The following is a 21,715-nucleotide window of genomic DNA, read 5'->3' on the forward strand; positions in this document are numbered from 1 at the left end:
CTGACCCTAGGGGTGGCATTTTGGGGGATTCGCATGCCAGCTGGATTCTTGTTGGGTCTAACCAATGGGAGGCATCTGAGACTGGAGGGCAGCAGGAGAGAGAGGTCAGAATACACTCTCCCTGCCCCCTGCTTTGACACTAGTTCCATCCCTCCAGCAATGGCCCCTTCACAGCCTGTGACTCTCTCCAGGCTCCTGTGCCACCAGTTCCTTCCCTTCTCTCCAGTCCTCAGGGCAGTTAAGCTGCCCTCCGCTGCTGGGGTCCAGGAGCCCAATCACCAGTTGTTGGTTCCCTTAGCCTCATCCACACTTCTGTAAATAGTCCCTCCAGTAAAGTCTCCTCATTTGAACCACCTGGCTGGTGCATGGAGAAAGAGTAGAGGTCCCAGTCTGTGCGGGATTGATTTTCTAAGGCAGCAGCGGTGCCGCTTAGAGGGAAGAAGGAGGTCGAATAAACTTGGGACCCATGGAGCAGGACCCAGGAATCAGGCACAGCAGTAGAACTGGCTTACGTGGTTCTACTTGATAGGTTATCGTTACTGGTCTGTGCTGGTGCTGACACTGGGGAGGCGTTCTCTGTTGAGGAGAAGAGGCAGGGGTCTTGGGCAGTGGCAACACACCTGGGGACACACTTCACTCTGGGAAGTCCTTCTGCATCTAACAGGGCTCGGTCCCAGTGGGTTGGCGAGCCCAGACTCAGGCATGAGACCAGAAGCAGCCAACAGTCTGAGAGTCATTGGAAAGAACCAGTTCCACCAGAGAAACTCCATAAGGATGGAGGCAGGGAGGTTGAGGGTTATTTTTGTGGTCTTAGAGGAGTCTGAGTAGGGGCAGGCAGGAAAGGGCACATGAAACAGAGGCCCACCCCATTTGTTTTATGTGATAAATGTAGGGTGGCGGAATCATAGCTCATGATTACGTAGCTTTGGCTTATTCTTCAGTGATGGTAGTGGGAAGGAAAGGGTTATTATAAAAATGGGCAAAGACACTGGAAATCTGTCTCTGGCAGAAAGGAGATTGCAGAATGTTTAGCAAGTGAGTTCCTGGTGTGTTATGCATGAGAGAGGAATTCTGTTGGTAATATGTGATATTGACTGGGTTTGGGTGGAGTCATCCAAGGACCAGCCTCCCAGCTTCCAGGCCTCATGTCAGGGGAGCTTCTCTTCAGTCTCGCATGAGGTATGGCGGTAGCCAGGAGTCATGGCTCTGTCTCTGCTTCTGCTCACTTAGCTGCTAGCAACCCAGAAAGGCCTGGACACCACACTCCCCCCATGATCCAGTTGCCTCTGTCCAGGCATCCATGCAGGGCTGAAGGGGGGCAGATGACATTTCCTTTTCCTCTTCTATCCCCTTATCCCTTTCAGCACCTCCACATTAAGTATGAAAGGAGGCTGGAGGTGTAAATTTTTAGTAAAAAAAAAAAAAAAAAAAAAGTTGAGTGTGTAAAAGTCTCACTCTGTTTCTATAACAGATTAAATTAGTTCTTGAGTCTTAACTTGCACATTTTGGAGAAAATTTGATTTTTTTTTTGTTAATTCCATATATAAATGCATCTGTATCTGTTTCTGGGGCTTTATATTCTATTTCGTTGGCCTAGTTATTGACTATAGCTTCATAATAAATATTGGTCTCTGGTAGAATCCCTTCCTCAAAAAGGTGACTTGGCTTGAATTTTGGAATAAGCTTGTCAAGTTCACTACTGATTTTTGTTTCTGGATCTTAGAGCCAACTACCTTGTTTTACTCTTTTATTAGTTCTATTAATTTTTACTAGATTCTTTTGGTTGTTCTGTGTAGACAATTAGATTATCTGCAAACAATGGTCTTTTATAATTCTTATGTATTTTTTCTTATCTTATGTTGACTTTTACTACAGGTTGAATGGAAGGGATGAAAACGTTTTTTTTAATCTTGTTCTTTTTTTTTTTTTTTAAAGATTTTATTTATTCATTTGACAGACAGAGATCACAAGTAGGCAGAAAGGCAGGCAGAGAGAGAGGAGGAAGCAGGCTCCCCGCTGAGCAGAGAGCCCTATGCAGGGCTCCATCCCAGGATTCTGGGATCATGACCTGAGCCGAAGGGAGAGGCTTTAACCCACTGAGCCACCCAGGTGCCCCTTGTTCTTGCTTTAAAAGGGAGCACCAACTTATCTTTCTTTCTTTTTTTAAGGTTTTATTTCAAAAAATGTTTTTAGAGCATGTGTGCTCACACATGCACATGAATCGGTGGGGGAGGGGGGCGGCAGAAGGAGAGGAAGAGAGTGAATCTTAAGTGGGCTCCACACCAGCCCAGCACAGATCCTGATGTGGGGCTCCATCTCATGACCCTGAATCATGAGCTGAGCCAAAATCAAGAGTCCACACCACACTTAACTGACTGAGCCACCTAGGCGCCTCCTCTTCTGGTCTTATCATGGGACACCCACTCACTTTTTTAGATGCTCCATGTTTACCCAAAGGATTTGCCTCACCCAGGATCTATCCCCCCTCCCCTTGGCAGTACTTTCTCTGGTGCTAAGGAACTCCATCTATGAGAATGCCCTGGGGGCTCCAGAAGGCAGTTCAAGGCTTTTGACCTTCCAGATCCCACAGAGGATGAACTCTTCCAGAAGTCCCCATCTGCATATTTAGTAGGCATACCTCGTCACCCTTCACATTTTTCAGTGAGCTGCTGTTAAATCAGGTGGGAAGACATGTGGCTATGTGTTCTCTCTGGTTTTCCCTCCCTCCTTCTCCTCTTTCTTTCTCCAAGGAGAATGAACTTTTTTGCTTAAAGATTTCTATTTATTTATTTGAGAGAGAATGAGAGAGGGAGGGGAGAGGGAAAAGCAGATTCCCCACTCAGCAGGACGTCTGATGTGGGACTCAGGCCCAAGACCCAGAGATCACCACGTGAGCAGAAGTCAGCCGCTTAATGACTAAGTCACCAAGGCACCCTGAGAGAACTTATTTTTTTAATTACTCCTGGATGAGGTGAGGGGTCTTGTGCTCCCAACAGCTATTCACAAGGGAGCCCTGATAACATACCGCATTTCACTTTGCTTACTGATCTCACTCCTACATTAAGGACTTCCAGGTGGGGTAGGAGGGAGGAATTTAACCACCTTTAAATGATGAAGTGAGATGACATAGAGATTTAAGCATGCTCCCACATGTCAAGAGTGTCTCACAGACACTGTCTCAACAGTGTCTGGCAACCAAGATGGTGGCATCTTCCACCACTGGTTCTCAGTCTTTCTAGGTCATAAGCAGGACTCATCTGAAAGGTGTTTGAGGAAGAATGAGCTTGGGGAAGCATTCCATTGGTGCCTCCCTACTTCTTGATGCTAGGCTTCCCCATAACTTAGATGCTTCTATTGTAACCCTATTTCCACTGCCTAGATTGAGCCCGTAAAGGAGAAAGCAAGGACAAATACCTCTCATGTTCAATTAATATTTTTTCTTTCTTTCCTTATCTCATAGGGACTGGAAGGAGAGGTCTTTGGTTTTTTTTTTTTTTTTTTTTTCTTCCTCTATAGAAAGGACTTCCCCCAACACCATAGTCTCCTTCCTGAAGGTCATTAAACTTCCTGGCTTGGGCTTAACAGTGGAAGGGTATCCTCACATTATGGGAAAAAATTCTGTGATTTGAGCTGCCCTGGTATGGCTGGGAGTCCAAGATGACTAGAGACTTGAGATCACAGAAAATAAAAATACTCTGGTTTGATAACCTCAAAATATTATATCCATTATACATGACACAATCTTCTGGATTCATCTAGAAGAAATTCTGTTCCTACAATTAATCATTCTAAAAATAATAGATAATATCTATTGACCGCTTTTGATGTTCTAGGCATTTTTATAAGATATATATTTAGTCCACATATAATCCTATGAAGGAGGTACTATTATTACTCCCATTTAATACACAAGGAACTAAGGCCTGGATAAGGGGTAAGGTATTTTCCAAATGCACGTGTTTAGGTAGGAATTACTGTTTGATCCTGTCTGATTGTGCATCCCAGCCTCTTTCAGGGCTTCCCCATCCCCTGGCCTCTTTCTTCATCCTGCTCTTAAGCCTACTGCCCAAGTCTGTCCTCCCTTTAAACACTCTGCCTTCTTTGTGCCAACCAAACAATCCATCATTCCATGTGTAGCCCCTCTCATTTTCCCTCTTCTACATTGTTGTTCATCCTGGCCCCTTTGCCTGGGATGCCCTCTCCCCATCATTCACTATGGTCCAGGGCTCTGCCTAATGACCTCGCCACCCCAAAACTTCTCTGATCCCCATGACTAGAAGGAAACTATCTTCTGAATTCCTTTTATTTTTCTGTTTACCCTGTCTCTATTTCAACACAGAATTAGGCACATGTTATTTTTTTCCTTTTTTTTTTTTTTTTTAAAAGATTTTATTTATTTATTTGGAGGAGAGAGAGAGAACGAGAGAGATAAAGAGAGAGAGCATGAGCAGGGGGAGGCGCAGAAGGAGAGGGAGAAGCAGGTTCCTTGCTGAGCAGGGAACCTGATGTGAGGCTCGATCCCAGGACCCTGGGATCAGGACCTGAGCTGAAGGCAGATGCTTACCGACTGAGCCATCCAGGTGTCCCCTAGCCATATGTTATTTCAAGAGTCACCTCAGGATTTTTGCATCTCCATCACTGCTGTTCCTCGAGAGCAGCCAGCACAGACACTGGATGAGTGGGTGGAAGACCCTTGTTTGCCCACAGCGGACCATCCCTAAAGCAGAGTTCAGCCAAAGGATGGTGTTGGATCCAGAGCTAGGATTAACATGATTAAACAAGATTAAACAAGATTCTGGGAATGACCTCTTTCATATCAGCCTGTGACTCAGCTGTGGAAATTCAGTATAAGAGTCAGTAAAAGGGGAAAAAAAAAACAAAGAGTTGGTAAAAGGATGCAAGGACCTTATGTCTACGTGGCCTTCTGTTCCAAAGGCTGACCTTGGACTAGGCAAACCTGCCTATTGCCCTGTCCAGCAATTACTTATTCTTTTTTAAGTTCCAATGAATCCCTCACCTGTCCCCAGTGTTCCATCTGAAGAAAGTGCCAAACACGTTTTTTTTCTTGTACCAGTTTCTTTCTCAGAGAAACTGTCCCATATTTGGAACTCTTTGAACATTTATACAGGAGTAGGTGGTACAAGCTGGTCCACAAGGTCACGTGTGCCTGGTTGGCATACCTTAGGAGGGAGGCTGATCTGGTGACTGGAAGGCATTTGGTTCTTAGGTAGCATGAAGAATGACCACTGCTCAGGGCCAGCTGGTAGGGCTTTGCGTGAATCCCTGTCTTGGGTGGCCCTAGACTTGCTTTGTCTTTGAATATGAACCCCTTCTCCCACTATCTGGGTCAAGGTCACTTTTCCCTTGTGCGCTAGCATCATTTCCAAATAGGTCCATGTACCTTCAAATCCATGTGTTCCGACCTCCCTCTCTCATGGGGGAAAAGAAACACAGAAACACTAGAGGGACCCTGGTGTAATTCTTTGGTTTCTCTGGAATCTTGGGAGTCTGAATTGTAAAGTCACATGGATGGGATGCACTATTCACTTGTTAGAGGGAGGGAAGGTATCTTTTGAGCAATTTAAGATTCTCCCAGGTGGTCAGAAACCAGTTTCAATGGCCTTTTAAGCATTCTTAGAGATGGTCATCTCTTTTGGGCTCTGGAATACAGTGATTGAGTGCAGTTCACTGGACCAGAGTTAGACCTTGGGGCAATTTTTCGGCTCCAATGAGTGTTCGCTGTCCTCAAGCAAGTCTTTTCTTCATTTGGAGTTTAGATCTCCACACCCAAGCAAGGAGTAAGTTGAATCATATGCCCTTAAAAGGCTATTTCCTGCTTTGGGGTGTGTGCGCATGTGTATGCACGCGTGAGCATTGAGAGTCAACTTATTTGGCTATTGGATGCTGAAAGAAAAACCTCTAATAGTTTCATCACAAAGCCATCTTTCCTCTTATTCCAGCCAAAGAAATGGATCTGGTTTGCCAAATGAGATTATATTTTCAATATACAATAGGATGTATAAATGTTGACATAGCTGAGCTCATTAAAAAGTATCTTAAGCTTGGTGCAGCCTCTTTGGAGAAGACTGTGGAGATGCCTCAAGAAATTAAAAATAAAGCTTCCCTATGACCCTGCAATTGCACTACTGGGTATTTACCCCAAAGATACAGATGTCGTGAAAAGAAGGGCCATCTGTACCCCAATGTTTATAGCAGCAATGGCCACAGTCGCCTAACTGTGGAAAGAACTAAGATGCCCTTCAACGGACGAACAGATAAGGAAGATGTGGTCCATATACACTATGTATTATATGTCCATCAGAAAGGATGAATACCCAACTTTTGTAGCAACATGGACGGGACTGGAAGAGATTATGCTGAGTGAAATAAGTCAAGCAGAGAGAGTCAATTATCATATGATTTCACTTATTTGTGGAGCATAACAAAAAGCATGGAGGACATGGGGAGTTAGAAAGAAGGGAGTTGAGGGAAATTGGGGGTGGTGAACCATGAGAGACTATGGACTCTGAAAAACAATCTGAGGGTTTTGAAGGGGCGAAGGATGGGAGGTTGGGGGAACAAGGTGGTGGGTATTATAGAGGGCACGGATTGCATAGAGCACTGGGTGTGGTGCAAAAACAATGAATACTGTTATGCTGAAAATAAATAAAAAATAAATTTAAAAAAATAAAAGAAAAGAAAAAGAAAAAAAGAAAAAAAAGTATCTTAAGCTTATCATCAATTAGTCTTGAGAAGAGTAAACACAAATCCAATTTTTAAAAAAAATTATTTATTTATTTGACAGAGAGAGAGATCACAAGTAGGCAGAGAGGCAGGGGTGGTGGGGGGAAGCAGTATCCCTACTGAGCAGAGAGACCGATTTGGGGCTCAATCCCAGGACCCTGAGACCGGGACCTGAGCTGAAGGCAGAGGCTTAACCCATTGAGCCACCCAGGTGCCCCAACACAAATGCAATTAATTTATTATTTATTACTTTAACACCAGTTAGACGAATGGAAAGTCTCCATGCAAACAGCAGTATTCATTACACAAACAACAATTTGGAAACTAAGGGGTAACACAGGCAGGAAGCAGTTTTTGCATGCGGGTAACCAAGGGGAGGACGGATGCTGGCACGAACTGCCGCTGTTCTAAATACGCCTTCAACAAGTTTCTTCTCTGTTTCAGGATTGAACTATTTAGTTTTAGATCTAAACATACTATATCTAAATATACTAATATATATAAAAAGATTAGTCGGGAAACAACTGAACACTGTGGTTAAGATTCCATATGTTAATTATTTAATTGGATAACAACATAACACTGATTCACTGGAAAATCACAATACACACTGATATTTACAAAAGCTGTTTCAGTTAAATTTAAATTAAAGGGGAATGTACGTATTAGGATAAAAAGGGGGAAAAAAGGTCTGAATTCTTTTGTCAGACACAATTGGTGCCCCCATCCTGGATGGGAGTAATAAATAAAAGCACAGTGATAGTTGTAAAAAAGCAGATAACCACAAATACTTACTTGCTTGGCTGTAAAATGCATTAAGTAATTTTTGTAAACACAGAATTTACAAACCATTTGGCTTAAGCTAATATTAAAGTGAGTTTGCATTTTTGGAGGTACAGTGATTGGGCTGAAGGTGAGTGCGCTGGGTGGTGATGGAAGAAAGAGTTCCTTGAAGCTTCACTCTTGGGTAGACAAACCAGCGATTAATTAAAAAACAAACAAACAACCCAATAACCCTTTTTCTAGAGAAAAGTAGGAGTTATCCCAGTGTGGATGGATCAGTCCCAAACCAGGTACCATTTGTAGTCTCTGCTTCAAAAGGACCAAGGAAGAGCGGAAGACATATATACACAATCACCACACATGTATAATAATATAAATGTTATGCAGCCTTGGGACGTGCTGCTTGACAACATGCAGGGAAGATTGTCAACACTTCTGAGGAGGCTAAGGGGGTGGTTGTCACTGAAATTCTGATGTTAAATTTTCCTCATTTTTACCCAGGACGGGGGTTCCTTGATTTATTTTTTTTGGGGGGGGCCCCAGAGGACAGGCTGCACCGTGAAGAGTTCAGAGGTCTCTGGTCCAAAAGTGGGAGTGTTTCTTCATAGTAAGTTATAGTGGATGGGGTTTCCCTAATCCAAACTGTCCAATATCACTTATTCATTTTTATCACTGGTAGAGTTAAAAAGCACTTTCAGCAACTGTGGCCTCCATGGGTTCTCCCGAGTCCTGTAAGGTAGACAGTACGGGTGTTCTCATCATCCTTGTTTCACTGACCCAAAACCTAGAAGCAGAGAGAGTAAGCAGCCAGGTCACATGAGGCTTGAATCCAGGCCTTTCCTTTCCAAGTGCAGCTCGTTTCCTTTGTTCTCAAAAGAGATTTGTCCTAGAAAGTCATCCAGACCTTAGCCACATGGATTACATCCATCGCCAGGGGCAAGCTCTACCTTTTTCTCTGTCCCCTTCCTCCCTGACCTTACAACCCCCCAAAATCCTTTATGCTAAGGTGTCAGGGACTGGGTGTGTTCCTCATTTCAGGACTGCCTGTGTTCACCCAAAAGAATGATGAGCTTGCAAGCATCCGTGGAGAAGAGATTTTTCTGGTCCTTTCCTTTGAAATTGCACCATTGTAGATAACCAATGGCCTGGTTATGAGAAAATGAGCCAGAATCTTAAGAGAATACCTTTAGGGAGGTAGTAGGAGCTGAGTGGGAAAGTTCAATGGGATGGCATGAACTCTCTTATCATGAGGCTATAAACTGCACACTCTGACGAACTTACCCTTGCCTTTCCCGTCATGTCTAAGTGGCTTATTCTATAAGCTTTGACGTTGCTGCCCTGATGAGCTAGAGAATACAGGTAGCGCGATGGAGAGTGAGTGCAGCTAACCATGTGAGGTCCCTGACTGGTGATTCCAATAGCTTCTGCCATTTTGGCTTGTTATTTAATTTTTGCCCACAGTAGGTAACGGGTAAATGTCAGCTCCCGGTGGCCTTGTCCTATCTCCTTGGTGCGGCCAGCACACAGTGGGTGGTCAGTTCACCTCAGCTGCGGTTACCCGCCTCGAGTTCCACCGCCCGTCAGAACTAAGCGGCCTCCAGCCCCTTGAGTCCCACTGCCTGTCAGGACTGAGCGGCCTCCAGCCCCTTGAGGGCCGTGAGGTGTGGTACATAGTCGTTGTGAACTTGGCTCCCAGGGGATGACGTGCGGAGTTCCGGCTGTCGGGCCTTCCACCCGCGGGCTACTTCAGCCTGATACAGTCCACCTCTTCGGTGGCGGGCACGCCACTGGTTTTGAGGTCCAGGTCGGCGCTGGACTTGCTCCCGTGGTGCGAGGGCCGCCAGTGCAGCAGCATCATCTTCTTGAAGTACTTCATGGTGTTGTTCTTGACCGTCACGAAGCACACGGTGTTGATCATGCTGTTGCTCATGGCGATGCACTCGACCACGTAGAAGGCCGTGAGGTAGTGCTTCTCCTTGACGAACACGGCGGGGAAGAAGTCGCGCACGATGGTGAAGCCGTAGAAGGGCGCCCAGCACAGCACGTACGCCGTGAGGACGCACACGAGCACCAGCACCGTCTTCCGGCGGCAGCGCAGCCGCTTCCGGATCTGCTCCGTCTGGAAGCCCGGCACCGCCTTGAACCACAGCTCGCGGGAGACGCGGGCGTAACACAGGGCCATGGTCACCACGGGGCCCACAAACTCCACACCGAAGATGAATAGGAAGTACGACTTGTAGTAGAGCTGCTGGTCCACCGGCCAGATCTGGCCGCAGAAGATCTTCTCCTGGCTTTTGACGATGAACAGGACCGTCTCCGTGGTGAAGTAGGCCGACGGGATGGCGATGAGGATGGACACCACCCAGACCAAAGCGATCAGGAAGGAGGCCGTTTGATAGTTCATCCGTGGCTTCAAGGGGTGCACGATGGCGAGATATCTGGGGGGGCGGGGGGGGACGGGGAGAGCAGGGGCGGAAAGCCATCAGTAATAAGGAGGCGTGCTGGGAAACATCCGTCTGGAGGTTGGCCCAAACACGCCGCCAAAGCAGACAGAATGGCACAACGAGTCCCCGTGTAATTATCCAGTTTGGACAGGGTTTGTCTTATTTTAGCAACATCCTTTGGCATTTGGAGTAGTGCTGGGGTTTAGTGGAAACGGCACAGGCTTTGGTCAGACAGGTGGAATAGATCCCAGCACCCCCCCCCCCCTTCACCCGCCAACCTCCATTGGCGCAGCGTTTCTGAGATTTGTTTCTTCAAGTGCAACGTGGGATAAAGTGACACCTACCTTGTGGGGCTGCTATAAATATTAAATATGATAATGTTTGTAAAATGCTTCGCAGGTAGTAGGTATTCAGTGAATATAGGTGGAATTTTACTGTTAGTCCTATGGATACCACCTTGACCTTCTGTCTTGCCATTCTCCCCAAGAACCTCATGCTTTCAGAACTCTTCATTCCAAATGTCTCATGGGTAAGAGGGGAAAGAAGGGCTCTGGAGTTCAGAGAGAGAGATGGGGGTCTTCTCAGGGCAGTGGGCTAGGGCTTTCTCTCTCTCCCCCCACCCCCCAGGTGTCACCCTGCCTTACAAAGCAGGAAGGAGAGTAGGGGGTGGGCTTGCCGTGGAATCTAAGGAATCTATCTAAGGAGAGAAGGAAATGACCAGCCTCACTGAGTGCAAGGACCAGAATGCCAGCTCCCGATACCAAACTTTTACAACTACCTCCCCGGGCTGTCTCAAGCTCAGATGAGGTGTGTGATGTTGCCTTGACATCTTAAAGCAGCACACAGCATGAGGCTTTATCCTGATCTTTCCAGTGAGCCTGGGAAAGAGGTTGGAGGCCTTTGGGGGCTCGGCATGGGAAGGCAGTCAATATAGGCTGTTATAGAGCAAGGCTTCACTGTAGGCAGCTGATGCTTATTCCTGCTGAGGAACCCCTGGAGCAGATGTGGGGCACTCCGGGGAAGGGGATCCAGGATATTGTTTCACCAACCAGCAGAGTCATTGGTGAGGGAGCCAGAGAAAGCCTTCAAGCAAAGAAAGGCAGTTGTTTGTTGGCAAGTGGGAATGGACAGGTGTGCACCTAAGTGTTAGTAACGGGATACAAGAGGGACATCAATTGTACCCGCTATGATCTAGTAAATGCCTGACAGGTTGCTGGTCCTACTGTGTGCCCAACCTATGTAGATGGAGACAAAGTAGAAGACGACACAGTCCTTGACCTCAGAGAGTTTCTCTTCCACCCCAGACCTAGAATAACCAAGGGATAGGTTAAGAATAACTTGAAGGAAGACATGGTCATTATGCTAGTGACGTAGTCTGGGAATGCTTCAGGAAGATACTGAGATTCTGGCCACCTCCTATTCACTCCCCCGATGAAGGCAGGATTCTCCCGATCTATACAGTACAAGATGAGTGAACACACAACACCTGACACTGGGCAGATGAGATCAACAGCAGTTAACTAGTCACATATACTCACAGCACAGGGAGAGGGATGGTGCCCACCCTGCAGAGCCACGTAGGAGTTGCACCCAGGGACAGAAGGAACCAGCAGGGGCTGTGGGCAGCAGGCTTTATAGTGACAAGAGGACAAAGTGACCCTTGACTCCCATGGGATGATTCGATTTGCTTGTCTGAATAATTCTGCCAGGTGATAGTGAGGGGAAACCCATCAGATTGAGGATCGGGGGTGCAGTTGGTCTAGCAGAGAGAGGAATAGCAGGTTAGGAGGCTTTCCTGCTGGGTGGAGGGCAGTATCTGGCAGGAACAGAGGACCTCATGGCTGGAGACCTCGGAGGCTCTGGGAGGCTTGAAGATGTCAAGGCAGCACATGGAATTTCAGGCTTTATAACAGGAGAGCCTAATAAATAGTACTCAGGTTCTAAATCAATTGAAAAATACAGCAAAATTATAAGAAAGATGGATGGCCAAACTTTCACTTTCACTGTGATGACACTGGTATTGGAGAGTGAGCACTGGGACTATTTTATACTTGGTTAGATAAGCTTACAAGCCCCGACACAGGTGGGTAGGAGAGACACAGGCCTCCCTGGGCACTTCAGTTTACTCCTTGGTCCTGCTATATAGAAATACCAGAAGGGCTATCTACTAATGTTTCTGGATAGTGTTTCACAGCCAGAAGAAGAGCAAGGTTCATGTGCAGAGGACCTGGTTTCCTAGAGACCTCTTGTACAGACCCTAGGAGAGTGCGGATCTCAGGACACACACATCCAAGAAGACAAGATGGTAACAAAGACCTTGCAGATGTCCTTCTTGCCAATGGACAAGTCATGGATAATGATCAGTTTTAGCGAAGACCTATAGCTTCCAACATGCTTTATGTCTGTTTACCTTCTCTGAACCTGACAAGAAACTGGAGAGGTTGTCAGCGAAGTTATTACTACGTCCATTTCACAGATGAAGATCTGTAAGTCCCAGGAGGATAAGGGATTTATCCAAGTGCACAGCTTGGAACCCAGATGTTCTGAGTAACTCCTAGGTCATTGTTCTTTCCTTTCTGATTTATTTGATGGCAGCTCTGCATGTTGGGACATCTTTTTAATGAAGAAGGTGTTATGGGACGAGAAAATATCAGAATTTAAGAGTTGATGACCAAATAGGTAGGAATGTAGGAATTCTCTCTGGCATTGGTTATTGAGATACTTTTCATGCTGAAACTACATGGCGGGGCGGGGGGAGGGGGTGGGGGCAGAAGAAAAGAGAGAAAGAGAAAGAGAGTGTGTGTGTCCTGAATTAGCTCTGCTTCGAGAGTCCTCTTGGTTAGCTGTACAGGATTTCCAGAACAGTCCTCACCTTCGCATCTCAGGCTCTGCTTCCCATGCTCCAGTGGTCAGCTATATGCAAAAGAATGAAAGCAGACCACTTTCTTACACCATACACACAAGTAAATTTAAAATGGATTAAAGACCTAAATGTGAGACCTGAAGCCATAAAAATCCTAGAAGAGAGAACAGGCAGTAATCTCTCTGATCTCGGTTATAGCAACATTTTTCTAGATCTGTCTCCTGAGGCAAGGGAAACAAAAGCAAAAATGAACTACATCTAAATATAGTTAGATCTACATTTAAATGTACTACATCTAAATAAAAAGCTTTTCACAGCAAAGGAAACAGTCAACAGAACTAAAAGGTATCCTCTGGAATGGGAGAAGGTATTTGCAAATGACATATCCAATGAAGGGTTAGTATCCAAAACATATAGAGAACTTATCCAACTCAACACCCAAAAAACAAATAATCCAATGAAAAAATGGGCAGAAGACATGAGCAGATATTTCTCCAAAGAAGACATACAGATGGGCAATAGACATGGTCAGCATCACTCATCATCAGGGAAATGCAAAGCAAAACTACAGTGAGATATCACCTCCTACCTGTCAGAATGGCTAAAATAAAAAACACAAGAAACAACAGGTGTTGGTGAAGACGTGGAGAAAAAGGAAATTTATGTGCTGTTGGTGAAAATGTAAGCTGGTTCAGCTGCTGTGAAGAACAGTTTGGAGACTCCTCAAAAAGTTAAAAGTAGAAGCTATCCACTGATCCAGCCATCTCACGGCTGGGTATTTACCAAAGAAACACTAGTTCAAAGGGATACATGCACCCCTGTATTTATAGTAGCCTTATTTACAATAGCCAAATGATGGAAACAGCCCAAGTGTCTATCAATTGATGAATGGATAAAGAAGATGTGGTCTATATATATGTTAGCATATGTTGTACACCCACACACACATGAACACACACACACTCTGGAATATTACTCAGCCATAAAAAAAAAAATAAAATCTTGCCATTTGCAACAACAAGGATGGAGCTAGAGAGTATAATGCTAAGTGAAATAAGTCAGTCACAGAAAGACAAATACCGTATGATTTCAGTATATGTGGAATTTAAGAAACAGATGATCGAAGGGGAAAAAAGAGAGAGAGGATCAAATTGAGAAACAGTCTTACAACAAAGAACAAACTGGTGGCTACCGGAGGGGAGGAGGGTGAGGGCATGTGATGAGTGCCAGGTGTTGAATGGCACTGTTCAATCACTACTGTTAGACTGTGTGGTAACTAACTGGAATTCAGATAAAAACTTAAAAAAAAAAAAAGACCGATGATAATGTTTCCAGCCTGGGTGATCAGAGGACGGGAGCCGGAAAGCTAGTTTGGGGTGAAAAAGAAACCACTGTTTGTGATGTAACTGGATGGTTGCTTCCTGAGAAACTCCTATATTGCCCCAAACCCCCAACATGATAAAGACAAATGTTTCAGTGGGACAAAGGGGATGAGAACAGCATCCCTCAGGAAATTGAATAAAAACGCAGATTCCTGGGATGGAGCTCAAGGGACTCTCTTTCAGTAGGGCTGGGGTGGCACCAGATCTGACTCTGTATCATTTGCCTGGGGCAATTTTGTACCTTTGGTTGACAGTTACCTTTTGTAAACACTGATCTGAGGGCTGGAGAGCCTCAGAGCTGTAATAACAAAATGGTTTCTCCTGCAGGAATTATGTTACACAAAGAAAATGGCTCTTCTACCTCTGTGTATATTTCATTATGGAAAATAATCAATTTGTTGATTAAAAAGAATGACAAACCTAAGTAGCACCGAGAACAAGGAAAAAACTGAAGAGTTCAAAGGAGACCAAAAAGAAAAAAGATGTTTACCCAGAAGACGTTTCAGCAATTGCCCCCGACCCCCAAAACAGAGCTACTGGTGGTCTGACATTGGCCTATAGCTGTTTACAGAATTAAAACATTTGTAAGATTTGTCCTAAGTTGCTACTAGGAATTTTATAAATTTTGTAAATCTATAATAGAGCAAGGACTTCCAGAACATCTCATGCAAATGTATGCAAATGAGTCCATGGATGTATGCAAGAAAACAAAAGGAAGGATGTCCTTCCCTTTTTCCTACAAATAGGCCATTACCTTATTTTAAAATTGGCTCTACAACAAAGCCACCAGGAACCAGGGTACATTACTATAGGATTCCATTTTTCATGAAGTTAAAGAACAGGCAAAACTAAACTGTGCTGAGTGAAATCAGACAGCTGGGGTGGGAGGACTGTCTGGTACAGGGCATAAGGGAGTCAGGAATGTTCTTGATCTAGGCTTGGGGAAGGGTGGCAGGAAAAACTCGGTCCATGTTTTCTCGACTGGAAATTGCCCTGGTGAATTCAGTATTCCGTGGCTTCTGAGTAGCCAGTGGCCCAACCCTTCTGCTTTTGCTTTTGAGGCCAGTCTGCGGCAAAAGTGGTATCTGCAGGCGTGGCCCTGAGCTGGGGTGCTTGGGCGTCCCGCTCTAGTTTGGGGGGAATCTGAGCCACAAGCAGAGACACCGGGTCTCTTCTTCCCCCGGATAGAGGAGCAGGCAGGCAGACCAGCAGCAGGGCCAATCTGTTAGAGCGGAAGTGAGGAAAGGGGCAGCCTGCCCCCCATCTGTGCCCCACCCCCCCCATCGGCCCACATCATCCTCACCTGTCGATAGCTATGGCCAGCAGGGCGTTGGTGGAGACGTAGAGAGAGACGGTCCGCAGGTAGTTGACGGAGGCACAGAGCACGTGGCCGTGCTCCCAGGACAGCTGGCGCACCACGTAGTAGTCCATCTCGAAGGGGCAGCAGATGATGGCCACCAGGAAGTCGGAGATGGCCAGGTTGGCGATGAGCAGGTTGGTGAGGTTGCGCAGCTTCTTATAGCGGGCGAGGGCAGCGATAAAGACGAAGTTGCCCACGCCACAGACCAGCATGATGCCCGCCAGTGCCACCCCGATGACGATCTTGGCAGCAAAGAAGGTCCGGGTCTTGGTCATGTCCTCATCCTCATCCAGAGGGAGGTCATAATCACCGTAGCTGAAGTTGAAGGGGAGGGGGGAAGTGGAGTCTTGAGCCGGATTGAAGTTGGGGGCAAAGCTAGTGTTTCCATGCTGGGCTGCCATGGTGGAGACAGCAGGAGGAGTGGTATGTGAGTCTCAGCACGCTGAGCTGGGGGTTTGGACCTTCAGGTGTCACGACTCACCCAGCCTAGCACACTGCCCGCTTCCCTGAGGAGAGTCAAAATGTCATCCTGGACCCTGAAAGGAGACACAACCAGTGGGCACCCTACAGGAGAACGCCTGGTAGTATGCTACCAGGGTTCCCCAAGTAGAGACTGACCAGACCCAGGGACTCCCCTCAGACAGAACTAACCGGGGTACATGGGAGGGGAGACATGAGACCTGGAAATTGGGAAATCTTCCACGGGCTGACAGGCAGTACTGGGCACAGAATGTCTCTCTCCAAAGACATCCAACAACAACCTACATCTTTGCCCTTTTCCCAGAGGCCAGCACCAGTGTGACTGCCCAGTCACGCTCCCTTTCCCACCATCAGCTCCCACAGGGTCTTCGCAAAGTTTCCCAAGCTGTCCAGGCAGCTGCCCCAGTATTCCGCAGCAGTCACAAAGTTGTGCCATCTGTTGGTTAAGGACAATGAAGCTGGAGGACAGGAATACACACAGCAGGGTCTTTCCTCGGAAGCAGGGCACTGCTCCCTATGTCCTGGCCAAACCATGGACGTGGAAATCACCAAATTCATTTGCACATGAACAGGCTGAGTCATCTTGGGCTAGTGATTTACACTGTCTGAGTCCTGATCTTCCTGTAAACCAAATTCCTGCTGCCTAGCCCAGGGCCTGGCACGCAGCAGGGGCAGGACAGGAGTCTGTGGGATGTATGAATGGGGATCCAACCAGGATTCTGTAGGTGAAGGGGACTGTGGATGAGAGGGAATTCTGCTCCCTCTGTGCTTTGGGAACAAGATCTAAAAAGAAATGCTTTGTCTGCTTCTCCTCCCTGCTCCCACTCTTCTGATCAGCTCCCTGTCCCCTTCACCAGACCCCCCACTCGGTTCCCGACCAGGATCAACCCTAACTGAGAGGCACCACATCTGGTCACCAAGGTCTCCGGCCTCTGAAAGTGGTGGCTCCTCCACTTGAACCGAAAAGAGCCCCCAAGAATGGAGGTTGGGGGTGGGGGGAAGGTGGTGTCAGTGAGGACACCGGAGGGCCTGAGGGTTGAAATGTCTTTCTTTGCCTGAGTTCTTTATGTTCTCAGTACCTCAAGATGCCCACGGCAAAGGAAAATAAAGTCTCTGAAGTACTGAGCCCTCAGGAGAGGGGCCACCATGGGGTGCAAGGCGTCTGAGGGCCTCTTCAGAACCACTTTGCTCAGATTCCCAAACCCGAAGAATGAGGACCCCAGCCATCAAACTGTCATCCGCCTCTCCCCGCTTAACACAACTGGAAACGACCCCAAGCGTGGGGGCCACCGGATGCTGGTAGTAAGAAGTGGACCAAACTGGACAGTGGATTTGGCTCGGCCCTGTCAGAGGAGGGGGAGAGCGAGGAATGGGAACCATAGCGGCAGGGACAACAGTGGCAGGGTGGCCGGGCCACTCCGACCTGCGGCACGTCGGCCGGCCGCATACCCGAGGGAAGGACCTTCGACAGATGGGGTGCCAGCGGCGCCCGCGGCCGGAGTGTCCTCCGTCCGGGTGGCTTCTCCCTCTCTTGCGAAACCCCAGTCCCTCCAGACAGCGCTCAGCCCGAGACGGGGAAGCGGGACTCCCGTCCTCCCGCCTTCCGCGCTCCGCGGCTCTCCAGTCCCCGACCCTGGAGGAGAGGACGTGAGCCCGTGTGGCTCAGTTCCCGGCCCCATTTTTCGCGGGATGCACTCCCCGTCCCAGATCCATCCGCTCCGGGAGCAGACTCCCTCCCCTGCCCTCCCATACTCACCCCCCGCGCGACCGCGCGGTCCCGGAGGCGCCGCCCAACAAGGGCGGGAATCGAGTCAGAAATTGAGGCTCAAAAAACGAAGCATGCGAGGCCTCCGGATGAAAAGAAAACTGGGGGGTAGGGGCAGGAACCGGTGAGCAGGAATTCTCCCGGAGAGGCTTCCCTTTTCAGTCTCTCTTTGGACAAGATGCCCCGCTCCCTGCACATACCCTCCCCTGCAGTTTGGCGTTCGCCCGCCCACCCAACACCCGCCGGCCCGGCCCCCTCCGCCCGCGCCCGCGCGCCCCAGTCTCGGCTTCCCGTCGCCCGGTCCTGGCGGGCCCGTGGTGGGTGGTGGACTCTCCCGGCAGGAACTCTTCCACTGCGAGCCAGCCCGAGTACCTTCCGAAAGCTGCGGGAGGCCAAGGCACCAGAATCCCCCCGAGAAAGAAGTGGGCGTCTGAGCCCCCAGGCCGGGCGAAGCCCCCCACCTCACCAAGGGAGACCCGGTATACAGCTCAGTACCTACCTGCCTGGGCGCCTCCTCCCGGGTCGCTCGGCTGCCCTGGCAGTTCGGTTTGGTCCTGGGGGAACCCAACTTGTGCGTGCAGTAGCGCTGCGTACGGGGTGTCCTTCTTTCTTCCTTGCTCCAGCGCGCTTCCCCCGCGCGTCGCGGTCTCTGTCTTCCCGCTGGAGTTGGCGCTCCGCCCCTGCTGTTCAGCACGGCGCCTCGGACCCGGCCCGGTGCGCCCCGCCCCGCGCTCGACTCCGCCCTGGGGTACCCAGCCGGCCTCCCTCCGCACAGCGGCGCAGGCTGGGCGCTGCGCTTCTGCACCTGGTGTGCCCCCCGCACGGGGCGCGCGGAGTTCTGGTTGCGTTGGCACGGACACCCAGTCCGCCGGGTTGGCCATTCGCAGGGGCTCCTGCGTCCTCGCACCCGAGTATGAATGGGACTTTAGCTGGGGTTAGAGGGTGCGGATTCCGAGGAACCAGCAAGGCCCCCAGTGCCCCGCTGAAGCGCCTCGCGGGGGTCACCAAGCCGAGTATCCAGCCTTTGGCAAGAGCCCCGTGCTACCGTCCGCTCCCGCACAGGGCGACTCGTTCAGGAGTAGGCTGCGGTACATTCCGTGTGCTCGAGAGCTGGTGCTGGGGAGAATTTGGGGGTGCAGAGTGGGCCCTTTGGGGTGGGTGGTGGTGGAGACGGAGGCCCCCGGGGAAGTTGGGAATTCCGGTCGCCTGCTGAAATCGCCTACCCTGAGGTCCTCACCGGTACCCTGAGATAACAATACCCACCACTGCCCGAGTCCTTGGCCTTTCAAAGACCATCATCCCACTTCCCATCCCACATCCCCTCCCTGTCTGGAGCCCTGTTTCCAGAGGCCTCCACCTTGCTCCCTCCGGGCTCTGATTTTAGGCAGTTTCTATTGCCTCTCTGGTCCTTGGTTTTCTTAACACAGATTGGGCAGATTCTTTTTTCGGATTGGAAAGGAAGAAATAAAATGCTCTGTGTTGCAGATGGCATGATGTCTAGGAAATCCGAAGAAATTGACCAAAAAAAAAAAAATTCCTCTAACCAGTAAATTATTATAACAAAGTTTAAGGATACAAGATTAATATACAAAAGTCAAATGTTTTGGGGCACATGGGTGGCTTAGTTGGTTAAATGCCGGACTCTTGACTTTGGCTCAGATAATGATCTCAGGGTTGAGAGATCCAGCCCCCATGGGGTTGGGTGGGGAGCCTTCTTAAGATTCTCTCCCTTTCACCCTGCCCCTCCCCAACCTCTCTCCTCATGCCCGCAAAAAGTCAACTGCTTTCCTAGATACCAGGAATGAACAAGTGGAACTTGTAATTTAGAATATAATACTATTTACATCAGTAGCCCCCACAATAAAATGCTTAGGTATAAATCTAGCAAAATATGTATAATGTTCCTATGAGGAAAACTAGAAAACCCTAATGACAGAAATCAAAGAAGAATTAAATAAATGGAGAGAAATTTCATGTTCACCAACAGGAAGGCTCAATCTTGTCAAGATGTCCGTTTTCCCCAATTTGATCCATAGAGTCAATAAAATCCCAATCAAAATCCAGCAAGTTATTTTGTGGATCTCAACAAAGAGATTCCAAAGTTTATATGACGATTCAGGAGAGCTAACACAACATTGAAGGAGAAGTTAAAGTTGGAGCACTGACATTACCCGGCATCAAGACTTACTATAAAGCTACAGTAATCAAGGCAGTGTGGTATTAGTGAAAGAATAGGCAAATAGATCAATGGAAGGGAACAGAGAGCCCAGAAATAGACCCACAGAAATACAGTCTTTTGATTTTTGACAAAGGAGGAAAGGCAGTACAATGGAGAAAAATTCTTTTCAACAAATGGCGCTGGAATAATTAGACATCCACATGTAAAAAAATCAATCTACACACAGACTTTATAGCTGTCACAAAAGTTAACTCAAAGGGTATCACAGACTCAACTGTAAAATGCAAAACTATAAAACTAGAAGATAACACAGGAGAAAATCTAGATGACCTTGGATTTGGTGATGACTTTTTAGATACAGCAACAAAGGCAGGATCCATAAAAGAAAAGAATTAAGAAGTTGGACTTCATTAAGATTAAAAATGTCAGCTCTGCAAGAGACACTGTCAAGAAAAATTAAAAGGCAAACTACAGACTGGGAGAAAAACATTTGCAAAAGATACATCTGATAAAGGTCTTTAACCCCAAATACATAAAGAACTCTGAAAACTCATTCAATAAGAAAACAAACAAACCAATAAAAAATTTGGCCCAAACCTTCATTGACACCTCACAACAAGATATACAGATGTAACTGAGCATGTATCATAAGGGAAATGCAAATTAAAACATCCATGAGGGGTGCCTGGGTGGCTCAGTCAGTTAAGCGTCTGCCTTCAGCTCAGGTCATGATCCCGGGATCCTAGGATCGAGTCCCACATCCGGCTCCCTGGTCAGCAGGGAGTTTGCCTCTCCCTCTCCCTCTGCCCTTCTTCCCCACCCGTGCTCTCTCTCACTCTCTCAAATAAGTAAATAAACAAAAATCTTTGGAAAAAAAAATCACTGAGATACCACTACATACTTATTAGAATGGCCAATGTCCAGAACATGGATAACACCAAAGGCTGGTGAGGAAGTGGAACATCAGGAACTCTCGTTCATTTGTGGTGGGAATGCCAAATGGTACAGCCACTTTGGAGGTTTGGTGGGTCTTTACAAAACTAAACAAATTCTTACCATAAAATATAGCAATCACATTGCTTGCTTTACCCAAAGCAGTTTAAAATTTATTCTACACAAAAACCTGCACATGGATGTTAATAGCAGTTTTATTCATAATCACCAAAATTTGGAAGCAACCAAGATGTCCTTCAGGAGTTAAATGGATCAATTATCTGGAGTCCATCCAGATGAAAGGATGTCATCCAAGGCTAAAAAGAAATGCGCTCTCCATCAAGTCATGTACAGACCCTGAAGAGCCTTCAGTGTATATTACTGAGTGAAAGAATCCCATTTAAAAGGCCACCTACTGTACCATTCCAACTCTATGACATCCTGGAAAAGGCAAAACTGTGGGGACAGTAAGATCATCAGTGGTTGCCAGAAGTTAGGCAAGAGGAGGTGATAGATAGTTGGAGCATGGAGGATTTTTACGGCAGTGACACCACTTTTTATGATACTATGATGGTGGGTATGGGTCAATTAATACATTGGTTCAAACCCATAGAAAGTACCAGAGCAGGAGTGAACCCTCATGTGAATTATGGCTTTGGGTGATAATAATGTGTCAGTGTAGGTTCATCGATTACATCATATGTACCACTCTGGTGTGGGATGTTGGTAACGGGGAAGGCATGTGTGGGAGCCGGGGAGGGGGTATGGGGATATGAGAAATC

The 21,715-nt window shown here is 47.5% G+C and overlaps 1 protein-coding gene across 4 annotated transcripts; it reads right to left on the reverse strand.

Moving 5' to 3' along the window:
* Positions 1-7,920: 7,920 nt before the first annotated feature.
* On the reverse strand, positions 7,921-18,708 carry PROKR2 (prokineticin receptor 2). 4 transcript variants are annotated; one of them, XM_032351359.1, is made up of 5 exons: positions 18,321-18,708; positions 17,506-17,689; positions 16,058-16,112; positions 15,520-15,891; positions 7,921-9,965 (listed from the first exon to the last, which is right to left on the reverse strand). In XM_032351359.1, exons 4-5 carry the CDS (start codon positions 15,849-15,851, stop codon positions 9,269-9,271), a joined length of 1,029 nt encoding a protein of 342 aa, XP_032207250.1. In that variant the 5' UTR covers positions 15,852-15,891; positions 16,058-16,112; positions 17,506-17,689; positions 18,321-18,708; the 3' UTR covers positions 7,921-9,268. The 4 variants fall into 4 exon arrangements, with proteins under 4 accessions (XP_032207250.1, XP_032207248.1, XP_032207247.1 ...); XM_032351357.1 differs by having other exon boundaries at positions 15,520-16,112; positions 17,519-17,689; XM_032351356.1 differs by having other exon boundaries at positions 15,520-16,112.
* Positions 18,709-21,715: the final 3,007 nt, after the last annotated feature.

This window comes from Mustela erminea, chromosome 7, assembly GCF_009829155.1.
Source record: "Mustela erminea isolate mMusErm1 chromosome 7, mMusErm1.Pri, whole genome shotgun sequence".
NCBI lineage: Eukaryota > Metazoa > Chordata > Mammalia > Carnivora > Mustelidae > Mustela > Mustela erminea.

Excerpts from the sequence above, each read along its gene's own strand:
- PROKR2 (XM_032351358.1), bottom strand. The coding sequence starts at position 15,977 with ATGGCAGCCCAGCATGGAAACACTAGCTTTGCCCCCAACTTCAATCCG. Across the intron at positions 9,966-15,519 it reads CTGGCCATAGCTATCGACAG|ATATCTCGCCATCGTGCACC; the intron begins GTGAGGATGATG and ends CCGCCCCCCCAG.